This window comes from Gnatocerus cornutus, chromosome 7 (assembly GCF_029298725.1).
Source record: "Gnatocerus cornutus isolate USDA-ARS CGAHR chromosome 7, icGnaCorn1.1, whole genome shotgun sequence".
In the NCBI taxonomy this organism is placed as follows: Eukaryota; Metazoa; Arthropoda; class Insecta; order Coleoptera; family Tenebrionidae; genus Gnatocerus; species Gnatocerus cornutus.
In genome coordinates, this window is record NC_142239.1 from 17214172 (window position 1) to 17237537 (window position 23366).

General features: G+C 32.1%; 1 protein-coding gene across 1 annotated transcript; it reads left to right on the forward strand.

The window, feature by feature from the left end:
• Positions 1–1525: 1525 nt before the first annotated feature.
• Tk (Tachykinin) lies at positions 1526–22907 on the forward strand. Its single transcript, XM_088041019.1, has 4 exons — positions 1526–1651; positions 21407–21769; positions 21890–22340; positions 22392–22907. The coding sequence occupies exons 2-3, from the start codon at positions 21409–21411 to the stop codon at positions 22330–22332; spliced, it is 804 nt and encodes a 267-aa protein (XP_087897145.1). The 5' UTR covers positions 1526–1651; positions 21407–21408; the 3' UTR covers positions 22333–22340; positions 22392–22907.
• The last annotated feature ends 459 nt before the right edge of the window (positions 22908–23366 follow it).

The window sequence follows — 23366 nt, forward strand, 5'->3', positions numbered from 1 at the left end:
AAATTTAAAAAAAAATCTTTGTAGGAACGAACCAAAGATTTCTTAAACTTTTTTTATAAATGCTTATAATTTCGAAATGTGGCGATGCTATGGAAATAAAATTTAGAGAGGTTACTATTTGGAAATAGTTCAAAAACTAAAAGTCAAAAACTTTTAAAATAAAATTTTGGAAAGTTACTTCTTTGAAACCGATTAGTAACTGTGCCAAATAACAAAACTATAGAACAAATCCGTCAAATTTTGTAAATATTTGTAGGACAAACTTAAAATTTTCAAAACTTTTTTGTAAATGCAATGCTATAATTTCGAAATACGGACTATACTATAGAAATAAAATTTGGAGCACTTTAAACTCATTTATTAACTGTTCCCAATTTCAATTTCATAGAACAAACACGACAAAATTTTAAAAATTTCGTTTCAGGAACAAACCAAAAATTTAACTTCTTTATAAACGCTATAATTTTGGACTGTGCGATGCTAAGAAAATAAAATTTAGAGACGTTACTAATTGGAACCAGTTTATTAACTGTACGTAATTTCAATGTAATAGATTTAACAAATTTTGAAAATTCTTGTTTTATGATCAAGTCAAAAGTTTCAAAATATTCTTATAAATGCTATAGATTTGAAATGTGCGCTGTTACAAATATAAAATTTGGGGTGATTACTACTCTGCACCCGTTTAGTAACTGTGGTACGTTACAAAACTAAAATAAATCCGTCAAATTTTGGAAATTTTCGTTTTTGCCCTGATAAAGTTTGTTAAAAATCACCCTCCTGGAAACCTATTTTGTCAATTTCTCCTTTATTTGTAAAGCAAATTAAAGTTATTAGTGCTCATTTTACGCAGAATCCAAAACTGTGTAATTTTTTACGTGCCCCAACAAATAACTGAATTAAAAGCGATTGAAGTTACGGGTTGTCGCCGAGGGTAAACTTTTTGCAGCTCCGGAATATTTAATGCTTTATATTTCCGGAACCATGGCAGATAGAAAGACGCAGTTTCGCCATCGTTTTTCGCACTCCTGTTGCTTAGAATTCCAAAATTAAAATTCTAATAAATCAATTTAAAAGTATTACAGATTATAATACAAAGTTCATATTTTTTTAGATAGTTTGAATTTGAGAAAGGCGAACGTGTTGCAGCTATACGAAAAATCTTCGCATAAATTACGTAAAATAACTGGCATTTCATTGCATCAATATTTCACCTCAATATCAATTAATATTAATAATATAGGAGAGTAATATATTAATAATATTTAACACGTAGGTTGAAAATTATTACATGTTGTATAATATTTAAACCAAAGTAGATAATTTAAAAACCAACTAGATGGTTGAAAATCAAATTCGAAAACGTCAAAAATCGGCAAATACCAGAGGCGTTTTACCACCTACGTATTCTTTCATTGATAATACACCGTCTTGCGTCAATGATGACAAAGTCCATCTCTGATAGGCCACAGCAGGAATCCTGCAAGAACCTCGTTTTCCCATTGGCTAGTGGAGCGAGTATTAAGCTCCTCCGTAGCTTTGGCGTACTTCAGTGCGCTTTTAAACCTGTGTAACAGTGCAACACACTTGTTCCTGCACCCGCACGCATTTCTTCGCGCTTTTCCTGCTAGAGTTAGGATAGTTATAGACGGTAAGTCTTTCATTTAAACCAAAGTAAAAATTAATTTAAGCCGATTTGGAAATTACTTTTAAGTTGTTTTCAAGTATGAACACTTTAACGATTGCTGGTGCGTGTTGCATGTCTATTAAGTTAGTTTCATAAATAATTTAAATTGCGACAAAGTTATGGATTCAACACGTCACTTTGAGTGGCCAAACTATATTGTCTACATTAGTTGCGAATATTGTGCGGTAATTAAATAAAGTTAGTCAGTTTTTTGATTGGATTTAATTGTTAAAAATTACTGGTTGACAATTGGGTTTGCGAAAAGTTTCAAATAACAGTCATTTTGTATTGTGGGACATAATCTTATTATGGTGGACAATAAAAGTGGCCGTGGAACCATTACTAAAATAAAATATTAATGACAATAGCAATGGGAGTTCTCTAGAGTAATCATTTTTAATATTCAGAAATTATTTAGTCGATTTCCGCCTTACGTGGCAAATTATATTTGCTCTGAAGCGGTATTACTGTCATTATCATCATTATTAATGTTTTTCGAGTTCTGCTGTTCTAAAAATCTAAACGAAAATAGAAAAATCCATTTTTGGAGCGGCTTCAACAAAGTGTGAAATTTAATGCGTTTTTTGTTAGTTTTAGTGGAGTTTAACAAAGTTCAGTTCGTAAAATAGAAATTTGAGTGAAAGATCTGAGGCCATAAATTTCTTCGTTGTAGCGCAACCTCTGTAAACTTCAGATCTTTGTTCAGACAGACGAAATCTACACTAAATTTAACACATTTTGTGATAATGGAGGCTCTTTTAGATGTAAATATATTTTCTCTTATTCAACTAATTTTTGAATTATTTTAATTTTAATTTAACATTTTTATACATTTTTCTGATAAAAACGCCAACAAAAAGTGGAAAGAGCTTTTGGAAAAACTTTTAGGATTAGAATTTTTTAGATCTTGTGAAATATTTTAATTACTTTTGAACTGTTAGCACTTTCGTAATGCTTCGGATTTTGGTTTAGTTTATTCTTTAAGTTTCTATTTAGTTAAAAAACTTAAACAAAAAAATAAATCCAAATTTCTTACCCAATCGCTTGAATCCAACATTAGGCGATATTTTCAAGTATGTAATAAACTCATAAATTAAATTTGCGAATAGCTTTTGTTCCTATAGATATAAGCCTCGATATTTCGCTAAATTACGAAGTATTGAGGCTCATTTTATGTAGAATTTCTCAAAGAATCCAAAACTGGGCGATATTTTTACGTATGTCAAAAAATAACCGATTTAGAAGCGTTTAAATTTGCGTATAGTAACATTTTGTTCCTATAGGTACAAGTCCTGATATTTCGCTTATTTACGGAGAAATCTTAAAGTATTGGGCTCATTATACGCAGAATTTCACGCTTAATCCAAGACAGGGCAATATTTTCACGTACTACGTCAATAAATAATCGAATTAGAAGCGTTTAAAATTTACAGAGAGTTTTGTTACTATAGGTATAAACCTCGATATTTCGCTTATTTATGGCGCAATCTTAAAGTATTGGTGCTCAGATTACGCAGATTTTCTAGAAAGATCCAAAACAGGGCGATATTTTCACGTACGCCAATAAATAACCGAATTGGAAGCGTAGAGCCTTCAAATTTGAAGACAAAACAAAGTTTTTGATGTTGAGAACCGGAGACCCGGAGACAATCTAAAAATTTGATATTAATTGTGACAAACTAATAACAAAAATGGAGAAAACCGGAAAACTTTGTTAACACAAAAGAATTACATTTCTGGTACACATTTCACCGCGATCTTAATGAACACTTTGTATGTTAATTACTGACGCTGCCCGGCGCCTCTACCATTTTTTTTCATCTCCCCAATTAAAAATCCATAACTTTGTTAGTTTCACCTATGAATTTACGTGTTACCCTAACAAATAACATCACAAGTCTTGCTTAGCCGCTCGTATTAACTCATATGGAAGAGTACATTTCCTTGTAATTTAAACAAACATTGTTCGTTATGTTTGTGTTAAATTATAAGATACGCCAGACGATTTTGTTTTAACATAAAAATTTGAGCACAGGTGAGTTTGTCATGTACATATTTATTTCTAATGTAAATAAAAGTGAGTTTTGTGTTGACTTTCCATTTATCGCACTCGATCAAAAACTTTGAATTAAAATACAATAGCACCTGTTGAAAAACGGTAAGTCGATAATGAAAAAAGGGAAAAATAGGAGTATGCCTAATTCGTTTATTATTTTATGCTTATTACAGTCAACGCACGCAAACTTGTTTGTTGATTCATGAAAACACAAAAGGTATTGATTTTAGCGATGTTTAACATTTTTTATGGGAAAATCAGGGCTGAAACCTACCTAAATTTAATAAAGTAATAATATCGAGCGGTGGAATTAACTCTAAACTAAATTTTACTCATTCATATGTAATCGATTTCGTTGAATAAAAAAACTTTTCCATGTTTTATTCAACGCTTTTGTTTATAAAAATCGAAGTTTTCAACAAGGCCACTTAATTACCATCACAATAATAACAAGCCGCTTGAAAGTTTGTTAGCTTAAGATATTTGAACTCACGATAATAGCGCGTGGTTTGTTTAATACCGAACATGTTTTATTTTACTTCTGAGATTTATCTTACTCGCTCTTATCTTGGGTAAAGTCGCGAGTTCTTGTTTGTAAAGTGAAATTTAAAACAAATTCCTTATCAAAAGAAGCTCCCCCATTTACCAGATGAAAATGATTATTAAGTTAGAATGTTATTTCAAGTCATTGTTAGCTCGTTTTAATTAAAATTTAATCTTTGTATTTAGTTTCTATTGATTGACTGCTGAAGGCTTTCGACAAGTGTTGGACTGAGAATTGGATTTGATTTTCCGTGATTAGTAACACAGTGGAATGTAATTACAATAGAAACGTGATATTATTTTAGAGTAGCGTCGAAAACAGATCATTTAATGTATTATTCATGATTTCTATCAAAATTTTTGTTTCAAAGAGTACCATTTCCATTTTAGTAATAAAGAGCATAAAAGCTCCGTTCTCTGAATTGTCACATATCCAGAGTTTCTCTACATACATTTAACTTAAATAATGGATTAGTTACAGTTATGCCTCTGCATATACACGCTGTTCTTGAAATAATTACATGTTATTTGGTAATGTAGCTGCACTCTGGGGAAACTCTGTTTTAGAACTTTACTTTACCTTCTGAGAGGTTGGGACCCACATTTAGCTTCACTGGAAAAGTGTCAAAATAAAGAAAATGGAAGTGGGAAGCACGCAGCTGTATATCAAGGAAATTTCATTCGACTAAAACAAATATTGGAATTGGTGAATGCGCTGAGGTGCTAAAATCTTCTTTAGTCTTCACTCGACTTGTCTTGAGAACCTCTAGATCTACTGATGGCTTTGTTTTTTTACAAATCTACGAATTCAAAGAAATATTGAAAACGTAACATTTACCTATAAAGAAAGACAAGAGGAATGTTAAAAAGATCTGACAAATTTGCAGAATTTGAACTTGAGGTACTCAAAAAATCAAAACCTTTAGAACAATACAAGAGAATCTTTTTCTGTTTGAAAAACATTTTCGTTATTAGAGATGCTAGACAAGAATTTAGATTTTTAATGACTCCTCGATAAGTTATAAAAAACGCCTTATTTATATCATATTAGAGCCTTGAAACATTTTTCGCAAAAGATAGCTTCGCGAAATTCTTTAAATAAAAATATCGTATAAGATATATTTTGCTTTTCTTATTGTTATTCCTGAAACTACTAAAAATGCAGTTTTCCTAGTGAGCTTCCTGAAAACGTCGGAAATAAAATTACTGGTAATATAAAAATATAGAATTGCATTGTTCCCTCAAAACAAAAATTTGAAGAAAGATAATTAAACTTATTAAATTAAATAAACTGTGGTTTATATTAGATACATTTCATTATATCGATATAAGAAATTTGACGGTTCAAACTTTGCAAACTCTATAAAAGTTTTATCACTCCCCGGAATTTTTATTTAAATTATTACAATTCCCTCGTCTAAATCCGCGTTTTAATACAAACTTTCCCGATTTAAGACCATGAAATATATTTTCCTTACGTGATTTTCAAGAGACGACAATTTATGAAGGTACAATATAATTACTTGATGTAAACAGTAATTCCGATAATGATTGTTAAGCGATTTGTCTTAGGAACCCTCGCATAATCCTGAAGGAGATTAATTAGTTTGTGTTTGTTTAATTCTGGTAAGTCGCAGCCAAACATTTCCCTAAAAACTGCTCTGAACAAGAGAAATTCCCCGAAAAACCGGTCCAGGGATATTGAAAGAAGGTCCAAGTTGCGTGTTTACTCTCCGGATTTTGGGATAACGCATGTAAAGTATTGAATTGATTTGATTTGTCGCCTCGTTTGTATTCTGCTTGGGACTAGACAGGAGGTTTGATTTGCAAAGAGGTTTTGCGAATGATAAACGAGGTGAAGTGTGCTCGACTTTCATTGATCACTTAAACAAAAATTGTGTTTAACTGGGGCGAAATTTCGCGCTTGAATTCAGTTAACATGAAAATAAATCAAAATAGTTCCGTTGACGGAACTCAAAAACGTGCTTCACACCTTCGTGAGCTCCTGCATATATGGAAAAATCTCCAGATGTAATCCGAGCGGCAGAATCAGCGAGTTTTTCTTTTGGAAATGGTGGATGCGCCGGGAGAAAAATAGTTTGAAATTAATATTTCTCGTGCTCAATCATTTCCCCTGCCAAATTATTCTAATATAATCTCATTAAGTAACTTTCGAGCTTTAAAAACACCACTGCCCTCCCGAGTATTTTCGTCATTTAATGTCGAACTTTCTAAACTTGGCGCAAAGTTATTCGTATGAATAATTCTGCCAATACATCACAGGGTGAATAATCGGACAAACAAATATGTGATAATTACTGGCTTATCAAATCTGTCCATACTGTATTATTTACTTTGCCACATTCAACATAACTTTGCTTCTAGGAACATAAGTACCAATCAAATTTAACACAAACCAGCTAGTAATTTCGAATCAATGTAAGTCCGTTTTAACTGTAATTAATATGAATAAGGTTTAATTTGAGAAATTATAGCCGGTAAATCACTTGTTGCAGCGATTGTTGGGGCAGTTAACAAATTAATTGCGACAGGCAAATTTGTGAAAAATGTAACTCCATCTGTTGATTTTAGAAATGGGAAAAAATCTCCAACGCAAACAGTTTAATTAGTCGCAATAACACTTTAATCCCGTGTTTATTTATGCGCCGAAAAAAAGACCAATTCGTTAGTAATTTTCTCATAAATTACAATACCGTTTGGTTGGCTTAACCCAATATTGATTATAGGAAAATAAATTAGTCCAACTACTGAATAATAAATTTATTATCGTCTATAAAAATTGACCCAGCATTTCGTTATTTTCTCACTGCGGAAACTACACAGCTAATTTCCGTCCTTTGGGACCATTACGCGGCGAGTGATTACACAAGTTTAAAATGGACGACAGTTTGGACCTTCGATACCCTTCTAAATCAACATCGGATAATTTTCTTGTAATATAAATGGAAAACTGGAACTGTAGAAAAAGTAAAACCCGCATTTAAAGCCTTCCAAATGTAAGTTTAATATTGATCATTGTCGTACTATTGTGGTAACTTCGTGACAGCGTTATCACTTGACACATTTGTATCATTGTTAGCAAAACTTTTATCATTTCAGTTCGCAAACTTTTTTGAAAGGTTTTCAAGCTGCTTATTACCTATAAATAGTTAATACATCGTATAAAATATTCTCATGCATTAAATATTGATCCTAGCAACACCCAATTACATCCCTTAATATCTTAGGATGCTATAATTATCCTAATAATGATTGAGCCTTTATGCTAGAGTTACTCCTTAATTGAGCCTCTAATTACTTTGAAGTTGAGGATTTTTAGAGGTGGGATAGTAACATTTGTTGCGGGATTAATTAAAAAAAAGTTGTGTAGCTTTGCGGGGCTTCTTTTATTTTCAATTAAAAAATCATGTCAAGCGTTTATTTACACGCAGTTTAATCTCATGCAAGTTGTGTTGTGGAATCAGTAGCGTTTTGTTGAGTTTTAATTATAGTTTGAAGTTTGAAGAATGTCGAGAGGAAAATGGAATTTGAATTATCAATACGCTTCGGATATAAATGATTCGGGAATGGAAAGAATCTCTTATCAACATAGGATAACTTAAATAACTCTAGTCAATCAATTTTGGAAAAAAATTGTACAGGAGAAGAGAAAAATTATTTCTAAACTGGAATGGCTCCCTATAGCCCGTTTATCTCCATCAGGTCCAGATTCAGAAATATTCTTTTTTTTTCTAAAAATCACTCCATATGTTTTGTCATGTAACTTCTAAACAGTAAAAGATAATAACTTGTTAATCATCGCGTTAGAAAGCTGAGATCTGAACCTTTGTAATGATGTATTTATTGTAATAAAAAATCAGAGTATCAATTTAGGAGTTCTATGAAAAAACGTGTCAACATTTTTTAAAAGAAAGTTCGTTTTTCAAAATTTTCTTCAATGTTTCTCAAATATCATGGCAAAAAGTAACCTTCCCGGCGACTTCTATAGTTATTACCATTTCAACGATATACAGGGTCCGGCAACACTTGTGTCCACCCCCAAAATCGTCTTTAATTTTAAAGATATAATTTTGAAAATTTGCATACGCTCACAGCTGACAAAGCTCTAGACGCTGACGCAAAAAATTGTTTTGTATCACTGATAGTTTTGGCGTCGCGACGTCTTAAAAATGTAATTTTTAGTTAATTGTGAGAGTTTGTAATATCATCCCCTAATTTAATTTTTTTTCAATATAAATGTGTAAAAAATATCTCAGCTGTTATTTTAGATTCAATGCAAATTGTCTTCAAAGTTTGAGAAAAAAATGCGGTTTTATCAAGTTAGTTTCCAATTTCATTACGTCAAAATTGGGAACCACGTTTACACCCATCTGTCAACATCTTGTGTCACAAATGAATCTATCCTTTGGCTCGCTTTAGATTGTAACAAAAGTCTTAATTGGTGAAATTGTCACTTTGTGGAAGTAAATTAACGATTTCTGGTGTCCATAAACAACATGCCCGTGTTAATCAAAATTAACCTTTATAAAAGTGAATGAAGTGACTTGTGAAATTTTGGTGTAAACGTAGTTTGCCGCTGCGCTGTCAGAATTTTGAAAACTAACTTGATAAAACAGCGTTTCTTTCGCAAATTTTAAACACAATTTGCATTGGATTTAAAATAAGAACTCAGATATTTGTATCACAGTTATGTTGAAAAAAAAATGAAATCGCAAATATTTCCGCAAGAACTCAAAAATCGCTAAAAATTATACTTCTTAGGCATCGCGACGCCAACCAAACCGTGATAAAAAACAAATTTTTGCGTCAGCTTCTAGACCTTTGTCAACTATGACGTATGCAAATTTTCAAAATTGTAACTTTAAAATTAAAGATGATTTTGGGGGCGGACACAAGTGCTGTCGGACCCTGTATAATAAAGTTTCATGATTTTGCAAGCTGTAAGGCAAAACTAAAAAAAAAACAAAAGTAAACGCGGGGATTAAAAACAAATTTATTTTACAAATAACTGAGTCCTGAGCTTCGGATTTAGAATCAGAAGGCAATTCTACTTGTGAAATGAATTTCCATTGTTCCAAAACTAATTTAGTCCAAAATTTGATGACAAGTGTAATATAAAAAACATAATTTTTCAGAATAATTAAAAACGCAATTCAGTGTTCATAAAATACGAATGCAAAATAATAAATCGACCAATTTTAATTACCGCAATTGACACACGAACTGAAAAATAAAACATTTTTTCTCCATAACTTTTGATCCAAATTCAATAAACCAATTAAATAACTTCCTACACAGAATTAAATTATCGGAACAAACAATATAACTCCGAAAAGAGCAATTTTACAATTTTCAATCGATAAATCACCATTTGATATTGTCTAAATCTGATAACCGCCTCTACTGGTGTTATTTGTCCACCTAAACAATGAATCAAACGGTACATTTAAAATGTAGCAAAGCCGGTCCTGAATCATGGATCCGTGACAATTAATTATGTCCACTTTGAATAGTGGACCTCTTATTCCGTAGCAATTTATATGTGATTTTATCGGCTTTGATGTTGTGCGTCATGAATAACTATAAGCTTGGATTAAATATGGCGTTCGGACTTTAGACGAATTTCTAAGTGTAAAACGATGGACGATATGGTAAATTAAAACCGAATGAATATTTCCACGTTTAATAAGTAGATCAATAGTTTTTTAAAGTCTGGTACTAAAATAACAACACCGGTCAAAATGTATAACTTATTTATCAAACTCCTTCCACATTAAAAGAATTAATTTTTTCTCCGGCTCTTGTTCTGTTTGTGTTAGACTCTGCTTTAATATTTCAGAGATTCAACTTCTTAAAAACTAAACTCAGTTTGTATAAGCTTAAAGAAACGCAGCGTTAGCCGGATCGGACAAAAAATACCTTGACGGTAAGCTCCTCCAAATTGCAAGTCGGTTTGCTTTGGCAGAAATAAATTAGAATTCGATAAAATGGTTTTATAATGGCGAGCAGCGATTAAGGGTTAGTTTGAGCCATTGGAAAGACGAGAGCTACATAAGGAAAAGGAAGCATCTCAATATTTTATTAGATTTGTTCTATTTCTGTCAAAAGTCTTGCATTATAGAAATCACAGACCGTCGATCCTCGAGGTAAAATATCTGCTGCGTAAAAATGGTGGAGGCGCCGGGGCAGAAAAATTTAGTATGCGGGTGCCAGCATTTTTTACATAATTTTAGCCATTTTAATTAGTGAACTCCATCCTCAAGACGCATCCAAACCGCAATGATTGCTTCGGGTATTGTGTACAAGTTCTGCAGATTACTCGACTCTAGGTCAGACAATCTCGTTTTATTTCCACGTTTTAAGTATCAATACTGGAATCCTTCTATAAACTAAAAAATTTTGATATTTGTGGTAATTGTTATTCAAGTACAGTACAAAAACCCTTGAAGAGTAAAAGACGCCCGCGAGGGATTGCTTTGAACTTGTACAACACGAAACAAACATTTGTTCAGAAACGTAAGAATTATCGCAATGGAAGCTTGAGGTTTAACGATTTGTAGCCGATATTAATGTTACATTATCATGTGAAAATGGAAAATCCTCCAAAATTGCGGATTACTCTGTTGTTTCACGTGACAATTTTTAACTGTTATCACGAAGGATGAAGCTCTTGAAATCGGACTTGGCTAAGTGTTGCCAACATAGAATTTCCCAGGAGGTTTCAGTGTTTGTGTTGCCACCACACGATATCTCCAGTCTCCAATAGTCGTGGAAATTTTGTTATTACTATTAGTTACAATAATAGCCACCTTGTCAAAGCCACTTCGTGTAATTAAAAAAATGGAGGTCGAGCGTCTTATTGCAGTCATAAACCACAAATTGGGTATAAAAATGAGCTTCTTATCGAATTTAAATTGTATTGATTGATTCCTCGTTTTTTGGTCGAGACTAACTTTATTATTTTGTTAAAAAACGGTGAAATTAGGTGTGAATCATCGGGGATTTTCGTTTTTGAAACAAACTTGTCAATTGTAACTCGTATTTATTCAATAAAGATGGATTTGCTGTAGATTTTCGCTCAAGCTATTACTCCTTGTCAGGGCGAATTTCATGTGTGAATAGCCGCACATCATTCATTTCGAATTTATGCTTTCAAATACTGACGCTTCATACTGAAAAAACAGTTGTTACTCGGTTTTCTTCTTAATGTGATGAAATAATTTAATTGTGACAATGTCGAATTTACATAATTTAATTTGTGGAGTTGTGTAATACACGGACATTTTTTAGACTAATTGTTGTAAAACTAAGCTGCAGGAATACCAATCAAACCGAGGGCGACCCTTGCAATTAAGGTGGAGGTCTGAAAGACGGATCCCTTTAAATTAGGGAAACTAATGTAATTTCAACTTCAAATTTTCTAGTTTTTTATAATTACCTAATTTCACACACTTTTCCAGATGATATTACTTTTTAATGTGAGCAATTTTAAAGTTCATCTTAATCTTGTGCGTTTTTTTTTAATTAGCCTCTAAATTATTATTTTTTATTTTCTGAAATTCTTAGGATTTAAAAAAATATAAATATGAGAGAATTATTCGATAGCATCCTCATAAATAACTGAACAATAACTTAATGAGAAAATTTTAAAAAACAACTCGTTTTTTCCAATTTATTTTTTCACGTTCGGAGCGTCGCCCGCTTACCTCCAATTAAAAGTTTCTCCATAATTCATTGCCCCCAATTTTTAATTTTGCTTGAAAACAGCTCCCAGAGCATCAAGCAGTAAAGAAAAATAAATTCGGAAATTATGACTCAAAAACTAAAAGTTGGGGCGCAAATACTACAAGTTTCAGAAACTCTGTAATAATTTTAAGTTGTAGTTTCGCACTGTATAAACCTTTGTTGCTACAATTAATATCTCCTTTATTATTTAGAGTGGAGCTTTGTGCGTTTTTTTCCCGGATTAAGTTTCGTACATTATCTGACCACTGCAGGTCTGAATTCAACGATTCATTTCGAGCACCGAGACCTCATGTTAAATTCAGCGATCGTCATAAAGAGATGATAAACCGGAAAGGAAACTTACGCATTTATAACTTGTACTAAACAGCAAAGTTTTGCATTTAAAAGACCACACCTGCCACTTCACTCCCAGCTTTCAAAGTAAAATATTTATCATGTCTTTTTTTCAGTACGAGTAGACTTGAATGTGAAGTATCTACTTTACTTTTTGTCGTTTGAATTCAGAAGGCAATAGTCATTGTAATCTCATCTCTGCTCGTGACAACAGATCAAGTTTAAGTGTACTTATGTCAGCAGGAGGTTCGAGACAACGGGATTTTTAGCCCATAATTTACGTTGTGGGGTTGTCAGGTGCGCTTACATAATTTATTAATGAAGGTAATTCGATAGCTCAGCGGAAAATTGAAATTAATTTCCTGTTAATACGAAGATGAAGGTGATTTATTTTTATTTTTATGTTTGGCGGGGAAACCGCACAATTTGCCCCATTGAAAATTGTTTCAATTCAAGCCACAAAAAGCTCAGGTTGTTGCTCCTCTAATTACAATTCGATCATACAAATATTTTCACAAGTTTTTCAACAGTTCCGTGACCATCAACACGCAAAGTCCATCGCATTTTCCCCGTTTATGTCTCGATTTTTCCAAAGCGGCGTTCTCATTTTCTGCTATTTAACGAAGCTTTTAAGGGTTAACGAGTGGCGCAAACTCTTTTATTATGATTTCAGACGAGAGCTTAATTCATAAAGTTAAACCGACCTCACTTCTAGTACGTGCTTGATATTACAATTTAGAATCGCAATGACGCGATAAAAATTCGATTTTATACACTTTGTATAAGTTTACATTTCTTGCTTCTTTACTGTGTAATTAATACAACGAAATGTGAGCAGGTTACAATGTGTTATCTCAATCTCAGAAATATTTATTATAAAAAACTTTAAATTATTACTGTGCACGCTAAGGTTTTATTTAGAAACACGCAAGTTTTAAACGAGTTTTAAGTGGGAAATGTTGATGTTCAATCAAAAATTTAGGGTGTCAAGTTTGGAGTTTAAAATGGGGAAGTTTGTTAAAATATTATCATAATACAATTTTCGGGGAGAAATATTAAGGTGCTAAGTAACTAAGTTTTTAACGGCTTTTCCGGGGTTGATTATTAAAATATGACTTTGAATTAATTTTAATTTCATTACTTTACTTGTTTTATAGTTTTTAGTGCTTCGAATACTAATCTCCTTTCTATAAAATCTCAAATTCTGTTAGTTTAAGCTGTGATTTTGAAAATTCGTAGAATTCGCAGTAAAAGTTTGTAAACCAGTGGAAAAAATCGCAAATTTCAGGATTATTCCAGACTCTTCCCCATTTGCGCTTGGATTTATTTCAAAATGTTTCTTTTATTCGCAATTTTTTTTCCATAGAAGAAAATAGAAAATCTCGAAAACAGGTCGAAACTTGAAAATTTTAACTTTTTGAAGCAGAAGAAATAACTATTTGGGTTAATAAAAATTCTTCTATATTAAAACCTCTGCGAACAACTCTTTATAAAAACTTACAATTAGTTGTCGTGTCAACTCGACAAATTATATTGCTGCTTGTAAAAAGCTTTGATATTATCGCCTTATTATAAATTATGAAATTTCATTAGCAGCTCTCAGTTCCTAGAAATATGATTTTGAAATATCGTTTTATGTTCCATTCCGATTGTATCTACGCAAATGGTATAAATCAAAGCTAACATCAATCCGAACTGGATGTAAAAATAGCACAAAATTTTAATCCTGGGATTAGCGTCTATTTAAAGATTTAATCAAGCAAAAACAGCAATCATAGCAATTTCTAGATAAAGTGCGTCGGTTTTTATAACAATTATTCTTGGCCGATGCGAGCTCTCAAGACAAAACGAACAAAGAGATAACAGTGCATTGTCCTTAAGAACGAAACAGGTGTAAATGGATTTGTAAGGAATTGTAGTTCCTTGTCTGTTATCGTGCCATTTGTTCAATTCACTTGGCTAAAATGTCTGGCGAAGGAAGATATCCGAAGGATTTTCGACTCAAGAAAAAACATTCGCGGATATTTTTCTATTACCCGGCGCATCCACCACTTTAATAAGACTAACAAAGTTGGTTTTAATATTCACAGCTCTGCGTTATTAATAAGTAGAGTGATACTAAAGCTTTGAGGAAAGTCATGCATATTAGGGTAATAATTGGATACTTAAAGGTTAATGAGGCATAAACCGTATATTAGAGATCATTAATTTCACAGAGATTTTAATTTTACTGCGCGAAAATTGTATTAAAACCCGCGCAAATAAAATAAAATTCCTCAGGTAAACTACAACGAAATTACGCTTTAATCACTCAATCTCAACGACTTTCCGTGAATTTGATCAAACATGCATGATATTGCTGTAAAAACCGAACGAGCAACGAGTAAAATTTCCTTCCACTGCCAAACATTTAGCCTTAATTAACTGCTAAAAGTTTTAACTTGAATGTTAAATAGGCCGGATTTGATTTAACCTCACATGAAATCGAGCTATGAATTTTTTAATCACAGTTTCTCGAGCAAACAAGTCCTTAGAGTAATTTATGAGGTTTGGAAAAATGGGCGGGTGCTACTTTGACCAGTAAAAGCAAGCACTTTCTCGGTAACAATGACGGAATTTTCTTGAGAAAATGTAGCGTACTTAACAGGGTTCAAATACCCAAGTAATTAAAAGATAATGGAAGGCCGCTTTCTAATGAGGTAACCACTTGAGGTTACTTTATGAAACATGCTCGTTATTTTAACAATGAATTAAATATGTTCCAATCCGTGTGTTGATTAAATTTTTGTTTTTATTCGTTGTTTCAAAATGTTTGTAGAGTAGACAACAGTTTAAAAGGTGAAATAATGTACTCGTTTCATACGAACGGACGCTGTTTTTGTTGACGAAAAGTGGACAAAAAGCTCGAAATAACAATTGCCCTTGTTGTTGGTAACGAAACCGGGAAAATTCAACTGTAAATTTAAATCTTCAGTCATTCATTTATGATGCAATAACACCAGTCAACGAATTTTGGAAAAAATTGTACTGGAGAATAGGAAAGTTATACCTGGTGAATCCGAATTTAAAGCAGACGTTTTGTTCCATCGATTCCGGATTCTGACATATTCTTAAAAAAGTTTTTTTAGGTTCTACTGTACAAAGATAATTTTTTTCAGTCATAAGCGCAAAAGAAATTAAAAAAAAACTTTTAAAAAGCACAAAATTTTTCAAAATTGATCATTTAAACTTGTAATTTTGGTAGTTTTGATGGCAACTCGATGAAATTCGAGGAGATTATTTTTTTGAACTTACTAATAAAGTGTTTTAAATTTCAAAACTTTAGAGCCATGAGAACAAATTTTAGAAATTTTTGTTAGTAGAATGAACCAAACATTTCCAATATTTTGTAATTTAGGTAATCATAATGCTAAGAACAATAAAATTTGGGAAATATGTTCTTTTAGGTTGATAAATCATGTTTCTAAATTTCAAAATTTTAGAGCAATAAAGACAAATTTTCGTTTATAGAACGGGCCAAAAATTTTCAACATTTCGTATTCGCACGAGTAATTTTCTTAATTTTACTGTTAGATTAATGAAATTTGGGAAACTTGCTACTTTTCGACGCTAAATTACAGTTCCAAATTTTAAAATTTAAGACTGACGAGAACAAATTTTAGAAATTTTTGTTTATAGAACGGGTCAACATTTTGGATTTGCACTTGTAATTTTGGTAATTTTGATGCTAGATAAGTGAAATTTAGGAAACTTACTAGCTATAAATTGCTAATTCAGTCTCAAATTTCAAAATTTTAGATTGATGAAGACAAATTTTAGAAATTTCCGTTTATAATAAGTAGAACAGGTCAACAATTTTTAACATTTTGTATTCGCACCTGTAACTTTGGCCATTTTGATGCTAAAGCGATAAAATTTTAAAAAATTCCCATTTTTAGATTGCTAATTCACTGTTTAATATTTTGAAATTTTAAAGCAATGGAGACAAATTTTAGAAATTTTTGTTGAGAGTGTGTCAAAAAGTTTTTAAACTTGTTTTTTAACCTTTTCATCAATTTTTCTTAAATTTTGGTGCTAGAATAAAGAAATTTAAGAAACTGGCTACTTTTGTGTTGCTAATATACTGGGGTTAATTTTAGTTATTTATGTATTAAGGGCATAATTAAAAAAATTTATAGCAACGGGGACAAATTTTAGAAATTTTTGTTTATAGAACGGGTCAACAATTTTTATCATGTTGGATTTGCACCTGTAATTTTGGTAATTTTAATGCTAGATTAGTAAAATTTAAAAAATGTACTACCTTTGAATTGCCAATTCAGTCAAATTTTATATTTGCACCTGTAATTTTTCTGATTTTGCTGCTAGATTAATGAAATTTAGACTACTTTAAGCTTGCCAATTCACTGTCCCAAGTATCGACATTTCACAAAATTGGAGACAAATTTTAAACATTTTCGGTTCTAGAGCAGGCCAACAATTTTCAACATTTTGTATTCGCACTTGTAATTTTGATCATTTTGATGCTAAAGCGATAAAATTTAAGAAGTTTGCTACTTTTGGTTCACTGTCAAAAATTTCAAAATTTTAGAGGAATGAAGACAAATTTTAGAAATTTTTGTTAATAGAATCAGCCAACAATTTTTTCAACATTTTATATTCGCACTTAATTACTTAATTTCGCACGTAATTTTTTACTTTTACTTTTGAGTTGAATTTTAGAAATCATGTTTAAGGTTCTAAATTTTCAATTTGAAACTCTAACATCTCAAAGCTTTTCGTTTATCGGGAAAATGTTTGGCAGGTACAGAAACTTAGTAAAAACGTGGGAAAATAATAATATAAAAACCATTAGAAATTGAAATGCTGTTAACACTAAGCCTACGGGAAAGACGATTTCCCCCTTTTAAACCGTTCGTAAATAATTTACAAACACAATGTTAGGTGTTGATTTAACTCCTTTTGAAGACAGCGTCGTAATTAGTAGACGTAAATTAGAAGTAATTTAAGTATTTAGGGTGCAATCAACAGAAAATCGCAGAGTTGTGTTGTCACTTTGGAAAGTAACACATATCCGTCTCAATTTTGTTGTTTATTGATTCACGATTATTTACAATACAGTCACATTTATCACCCTTGTTGCAGCCCCTTTATTCCCATTTCTCACAACCCACATATTCATTTCTATAATTAATTAATTTATGTCAGTTGTTTAGTCTTATCATGTCAAAACAGCTTCTTCTCCACCGTTTCCTGATTACTCCACTTCTCATTATTTTAAATATAATACAGATTTTTTAACCATTTATAAACCAGTCGCGCTCCTGTCATTTCAGATTCTATTAACCCGTCAACGAACTCACCTTTCTATAAAAACTTGATGCGGTTCGACCTTCCTACGATCTTTTTCAATAAAAAATTTGTTGTTAAATTAATTAACCCCTAAAATCGATTTTTTCTCGGTTTATCGGCGCATTTGGCAAGCGCTCCCCAGCAATGAACTTAATTTTTCTAATTCTCGAGGGCTGAAATATGACGCGTCCATCTTGAATTAATCAAAACATCTCTCTAGTTTCACCGCACGTGTTCATTCTCAAGATTTTCACGCGAAAATCGTTAAACGCAACACTACATGTTGGGCTCCTATGTAAATTTCTTCACTCCTGAGATTTAAATATTTAATTAGAGTCATTTACTATGATCGATTTTCCAGGAGCTACGTGTTTGATGTGTGAAAATTCGATTACATCGATGTACGTCTTCATCTTTGATCTGTAATTTTCTTCATGGTTATTACATGAGATGTGCTATAAAAATGAGTTACACGCCGATTTTATATGTAACAATGACCTCAGCTTTATGCACGGACCTTGGTTTTAATAAACGTAAAAAAGTTATGCCGCGATAACAATTTCAAACGTCGGACTTGAAGAATTCTACGCATTGATCTCTATCTGTTTAAATTGGAGCGATTTGCTTGCTTATAATTCTTGGAACCTTTAAGCCGAGTAGCTGGTTTCTTTCCAGACATTACATTAAATGGTTTGAAAGGGATTGATGATAATCGTCTCGAGTAAAACCAAGGATTGAGCAAATTGCAGTGGCTGCATGTTTGATGGAGATTTTAACCGGAGAAAAAGAACAGATTTGGTCAAAATCTCAAGACAATTCCACGGATTCGTAAATTAACTACTAATTAATACGCTTTGAAGGAAAGAATTTAAGACAGCACTTCAGATTTTCTTTGTAAATATTTTACGAACGCTTTAAAGGGAGTATTTCAATTTTAAGGCCGAACAAATTAATTAAATTTCTCTAAAAATCAACACAAAAAAGTGCTCGGCTTTATGGGTGGTGTACATAATTTTTCATCTAATTAATAGAATAAAGCTATTTATAGAGTAATAAAACTAAAACGGAAATTAAGTTCATTATTGAATGACGAATTTTATGTGAAATCGAGTTCAGTTGATAATCATAATAATAAATCTAAACATAGATAAAATAGAAAAATTATTATTTGTAATTCTTGTTACGACAACGATATGATTAAAATATAAAAAATTCGCGTTAGCTGTCGACATTGTTGCATAACCATCTCGATTGTCCTTGTTTCCTTAATTAACGATTTTGTTACCGTAAAACTTAAGAACTAGCTTGTTTGTCCGACTTCGTCTGTATAAAATTCCAATAAAACTTTATTGTGCGCGAAGCGGTTGACATTGCAATTGAAATCGCCAAGGAAACAACACAACTAACAAACTTTCAATTTACCAAGTTTGTATTAAATTAAAAAAAATCTGTTCTTTCTATCGGAACAAGTTACAATAAAAACCGTTTCCCGGAATCACTACGTAATTAAATTGCGAAATTAGCGGAGGAGCGTGATAGCATTGCCAATTTCTTAACTTGATCAACTGAGGACTGGCAAATTACTAACTCGAATTGCCATTTCCACGAATAACCTCGAGCTACCTAATCGTTGTCAGATTGAGGTTTATTCATAAACATCTTAAATTTAAGGGGTAATTATGTCACCTGATGTTCAGCGCAGCAGAAAAGCGAGGGAAACTCAATCGAGAGGATTTCCACTTCATCAAAATTGTAAATGGAGTTTTGTGGGGTAATTTAATTTCATAAATTAGCGATATTTTGTGATGGAATTATCTTTAATGATTTAACAGGGGTTAAGAATTTATCTACAGACAAACTTAATTAGTACTGGCGGTTATTACATTAGCGACGAAATTTTTCTTTAAAAATGTTATTATTACTGATGTGCGAATTCTCCATTAAATTCTTCACGAAATTAATTGCTTCCGAAACATGTCGCACATTTATCAAAATTTGCGGACTTTCTTAACTTTACCTATTGTCACTGAATAAACAAACAAACTTTGTAAGATAATAAACGAAACTAAATAATTAGACTTAAATAATGTTACACCAGAGATGGTACATTCTATAATAATTTTAGTATTATTACTGCGAACATAACACACATTTAGATGTTATTTTCAGAGTGAAATTGTATTTTCAGAGTACAAAGAGTGCAGACGTTATGGAATGTGAGTTTTAAATTGAGCCAAGTTTTGTAAAGAAGTTTCGTAATATCGAGACTTCGCAATGAACTTGTACTGCTTGCGAAAATTGTTAATTAAATCGATTGTCACTTACCAAAAGAAACTCTTTGATAACTGAATATTGCATTTGTTAAAACTAAATTTGCCTAGTTGCGAATTGATCGAGTTCGCTTTAAGAACCTTCTTAGGAGTTAAAATTTCCTCGATTCCAATTCCATCAAATTTGGGTTAAAATTAATGGTAATTTATTAATAAAGTCTTAAATGTAATTAAATTAAGGGAATACAAAGAACAAATTCTAATAACACGGCGTGACAAAGCTTTCGTACCCTCAAACCTGTGCTATAAGTAGCCTACATTTTTATAAGAAAAATGCCCTTTACTGCAAGTCTGTATCACGTCGCGTTTAGTAATGGAGACGTCTTTTCAAAAATACCAATTTTTAAATTTATGTAGGTTATTATTGCAAGTATTAAACCTTTTTGTTTTCAAAATAAAAGTCATTACACAGCCCAAATAAAATTTATTCAAAATTTATGTAAAAAGCACCAATTTTTGTTAAAGTAAAAATTCGCATCAAAGTAGGCGGTCCAAACCAATTATGATTTGCATAGATTTTCAACATTTTTTTGAATTCTTGTTTTTTATGATATATTTTGAATCTTTATGATAAAAACTACGGTAATATCTAAAATAAACCTGAAAAACAAGCTCTTTTGTATGTTTTTTAACTATTTTTTAAAGTGACATGAGAAAAAAATGGTACGTGATACAAAATTTTTGAGACGAATTTATTATTTGACACCTTGTTTACATCACACAACACAAAAAAAACACTTAAAATTAATTTGAATTGCGCAGTGTAATTGAAGAAAACTTATCAAAATAGAAATCATTATCCCGGCGCATCCACCATTTTAACAATTAAATTTTTTGCGACTTCAGAATATTACGTCTTTCTTGAAATAAAAAGTCAATTTAACGACACTATATTCACAAAAGAAAACTCCACTGGGCTTCCCCGCGTGAACCCAATTAAATTATTTCTCAGCTAGATTTATACAGTTCCGACTAGTCGCTGCAACTGAAAAACTGACATTGTCTGGTTAAAGTGGTTTCATTAATAATTCAAATTCTATGAAAAATGTTGGACTCTTCTCATCACGGTGCGCTTCCCGGTCGAATCTTTTTCAATTTAGAATTTCCGTTGATTTCCATACAATATTTAGAAGAATAACTGAAACATTCCTTTGTGGCCAAGCGACATTTCGCATTTAAACGTACGTAAATCTCGCTTGTATTAATCTAAAAACATGCAAACAAACCAGCAAAACTGAACGTTCGTGCATAAAATGTTTGAAATATAATACATTCCCGTCAGAACAAACCCACGTCATTTTTTTGATAAAATAAACACCGAGCGCAATTTCTTTGCAGGCATGAATTCAAGGACGATAACCACATTTCTGGTATTAGTAACGATATACGTGTCTCATGCAGCGGAGGAGCACCACAAACGGGCCCCTTCAGGCTTCACCGGGGTCCGGGGGAAAAAGTCCATCCCGGACTCTGAATACTCGAGCGGGAATTCTGGAAGTGACGCAGTGTCCGAAAGCAAAGCTGTAGATTTCGTTTCCGACGTCGAAGTCGAGAAGAGAGCACCATCCGGTTTTATGGGTATGAGAGGTAAGAAGCCCTATGCAGCGTGGGAAGGAACTTATCCGGACGGAATCTACAAAAGAGCACCCTCAGGATTTATGGGCATGCGAGGCAAGAAGGACATGGAATTCGCTAGTTACGGTAAAACAATGCCTTCCAAACACTGTACCACTAATTCATACTTGAAATTCATCTTCCTCATCTTAAATATAACCAAATATTGAATTTCCCTCGTAAAATATTGACACTTCTTTTTAACAGGCGATGAATACTTGAAACGCGCTCCTTCAGGATTCATGGGGATGCGTGGGAAAAAAGAATACAGTTTAACGAATCAATTCGATATTGATCTGGATAAGAGAGCCCCCATGGGCTTTGTGGGAATGAGAGGTAAAAAAGACTACGACGAGCTCGTCGAAGACAAGAGAGCTCCGTCTGGATTCTTCGGGATGCGCGGGAAAAAAATGCCGAGACAATCTGGATTCTTCGGGATGAGAGGGAAGAAGTACCCTTATGAGTTCCGGGGAAAATTCGTGGGAGTCCGAGGAAAGAAAGATGGTACTGATTATTACAATAACATCGATTTTAATTCCTTGGGACAAGATCTTGATATAAATCAGCTCATGTTGCTGTTGACTGAGAGTGACGAAGAGAGTGGAGTTTGGAATGGGAATAACGAGATCGGCCGATACAACCAGAATTAGAATTTTACGTAAGAATCGATCAATTTTCGAACTAATTTGTTCAAAGTTTCTTTTTGCAGGTTCAACCAACTTCTAGTCGTGATTCTAGTCAACAACTAGATAATAGTTATCTGTCAATATTAATAAAATTGCTCCACAAAGTTTCCAGGCTTTAACAAGTTTTCAGTGTATTAATTATAAGTAGTGTATAAAACGACGAGTGAGTATCGGCAAAAGGAAGCCAAATGTGATTTTTATTTTGGCTTTAGAGACAATTTATTCGGTTTTTCCTTAACGGCTGGATTTGGAAAAATCAGTAAATTCGTTTATAATAAAAAGACTTTATTTTTGTGACCAGTTTCGAGTTCTTGCAATAATTCTTTTTCTATCTTATAATAATTCAATGAAAACACATATCATATTTTTTTAATTCGGAAAATTGTTTCAAGAAAACAGATAGATCGTTTAGGTGACTTCAACACATTCAATTTTATGTAGATAGCAACAAAATTATATTTAATAAGTATTAATATAATAGAATATATTCTGTTATGTATATTTACTGTGACTTAAATAAAATTATTAGAGTTTGAGAATGCAATTATGGATCTTTTGCACCCCATTCAGGCCAAAATTTTTTCCTAATCATCTTGAAGAAAAATTTAGAATCTGAGAATTTAAAAATTTCGTAATCTGAGCTAAATCAACAATAATTCAAAGATTTTTTTTAGTAAAAAACTTGGAAAATCTAAAAGATTAGAGATTTAAACATATTTATAGATTTCAAGAATTGTAAAAGAACTCTAACTCTAAAAGTAGAAATAATGACCTATAAAAATAATATAAAGAGAGAATATAAAACAATCTAAAGAAAATATTTTAAGAGAGAATCTTGAGACAGAAGAATGTCTAAAAATCTAAGAAAAAACTCAAACTCAGAATTAAACGATAAAGTCTAAAGACTGATCTAAAGGCACAAGCTAAAGAGACAATTAAAACCCCTGAAGACAGAATTTTAAGGCAGAATGTAAAAAATTCCAAACTGAAAGAATTAG

What these genes read in the sequence shown, in the direction of transcription:
- Tk (XM_088041019.1), top strand. Translation starts at nt 21,409, where the DNA reads ATGAATTCAAGGACGATAACCACATTTCTGGTATTAGTAACGATATAC. An exon ending in CATGGAATTCGCTAGTTACG is followed by an intron (nt 21,770 to 21,889) that starts GTAAAACAATGC and finishes TCTTTTTAACAG; the next exon opens with GCGATGAATACTTGAAACGC.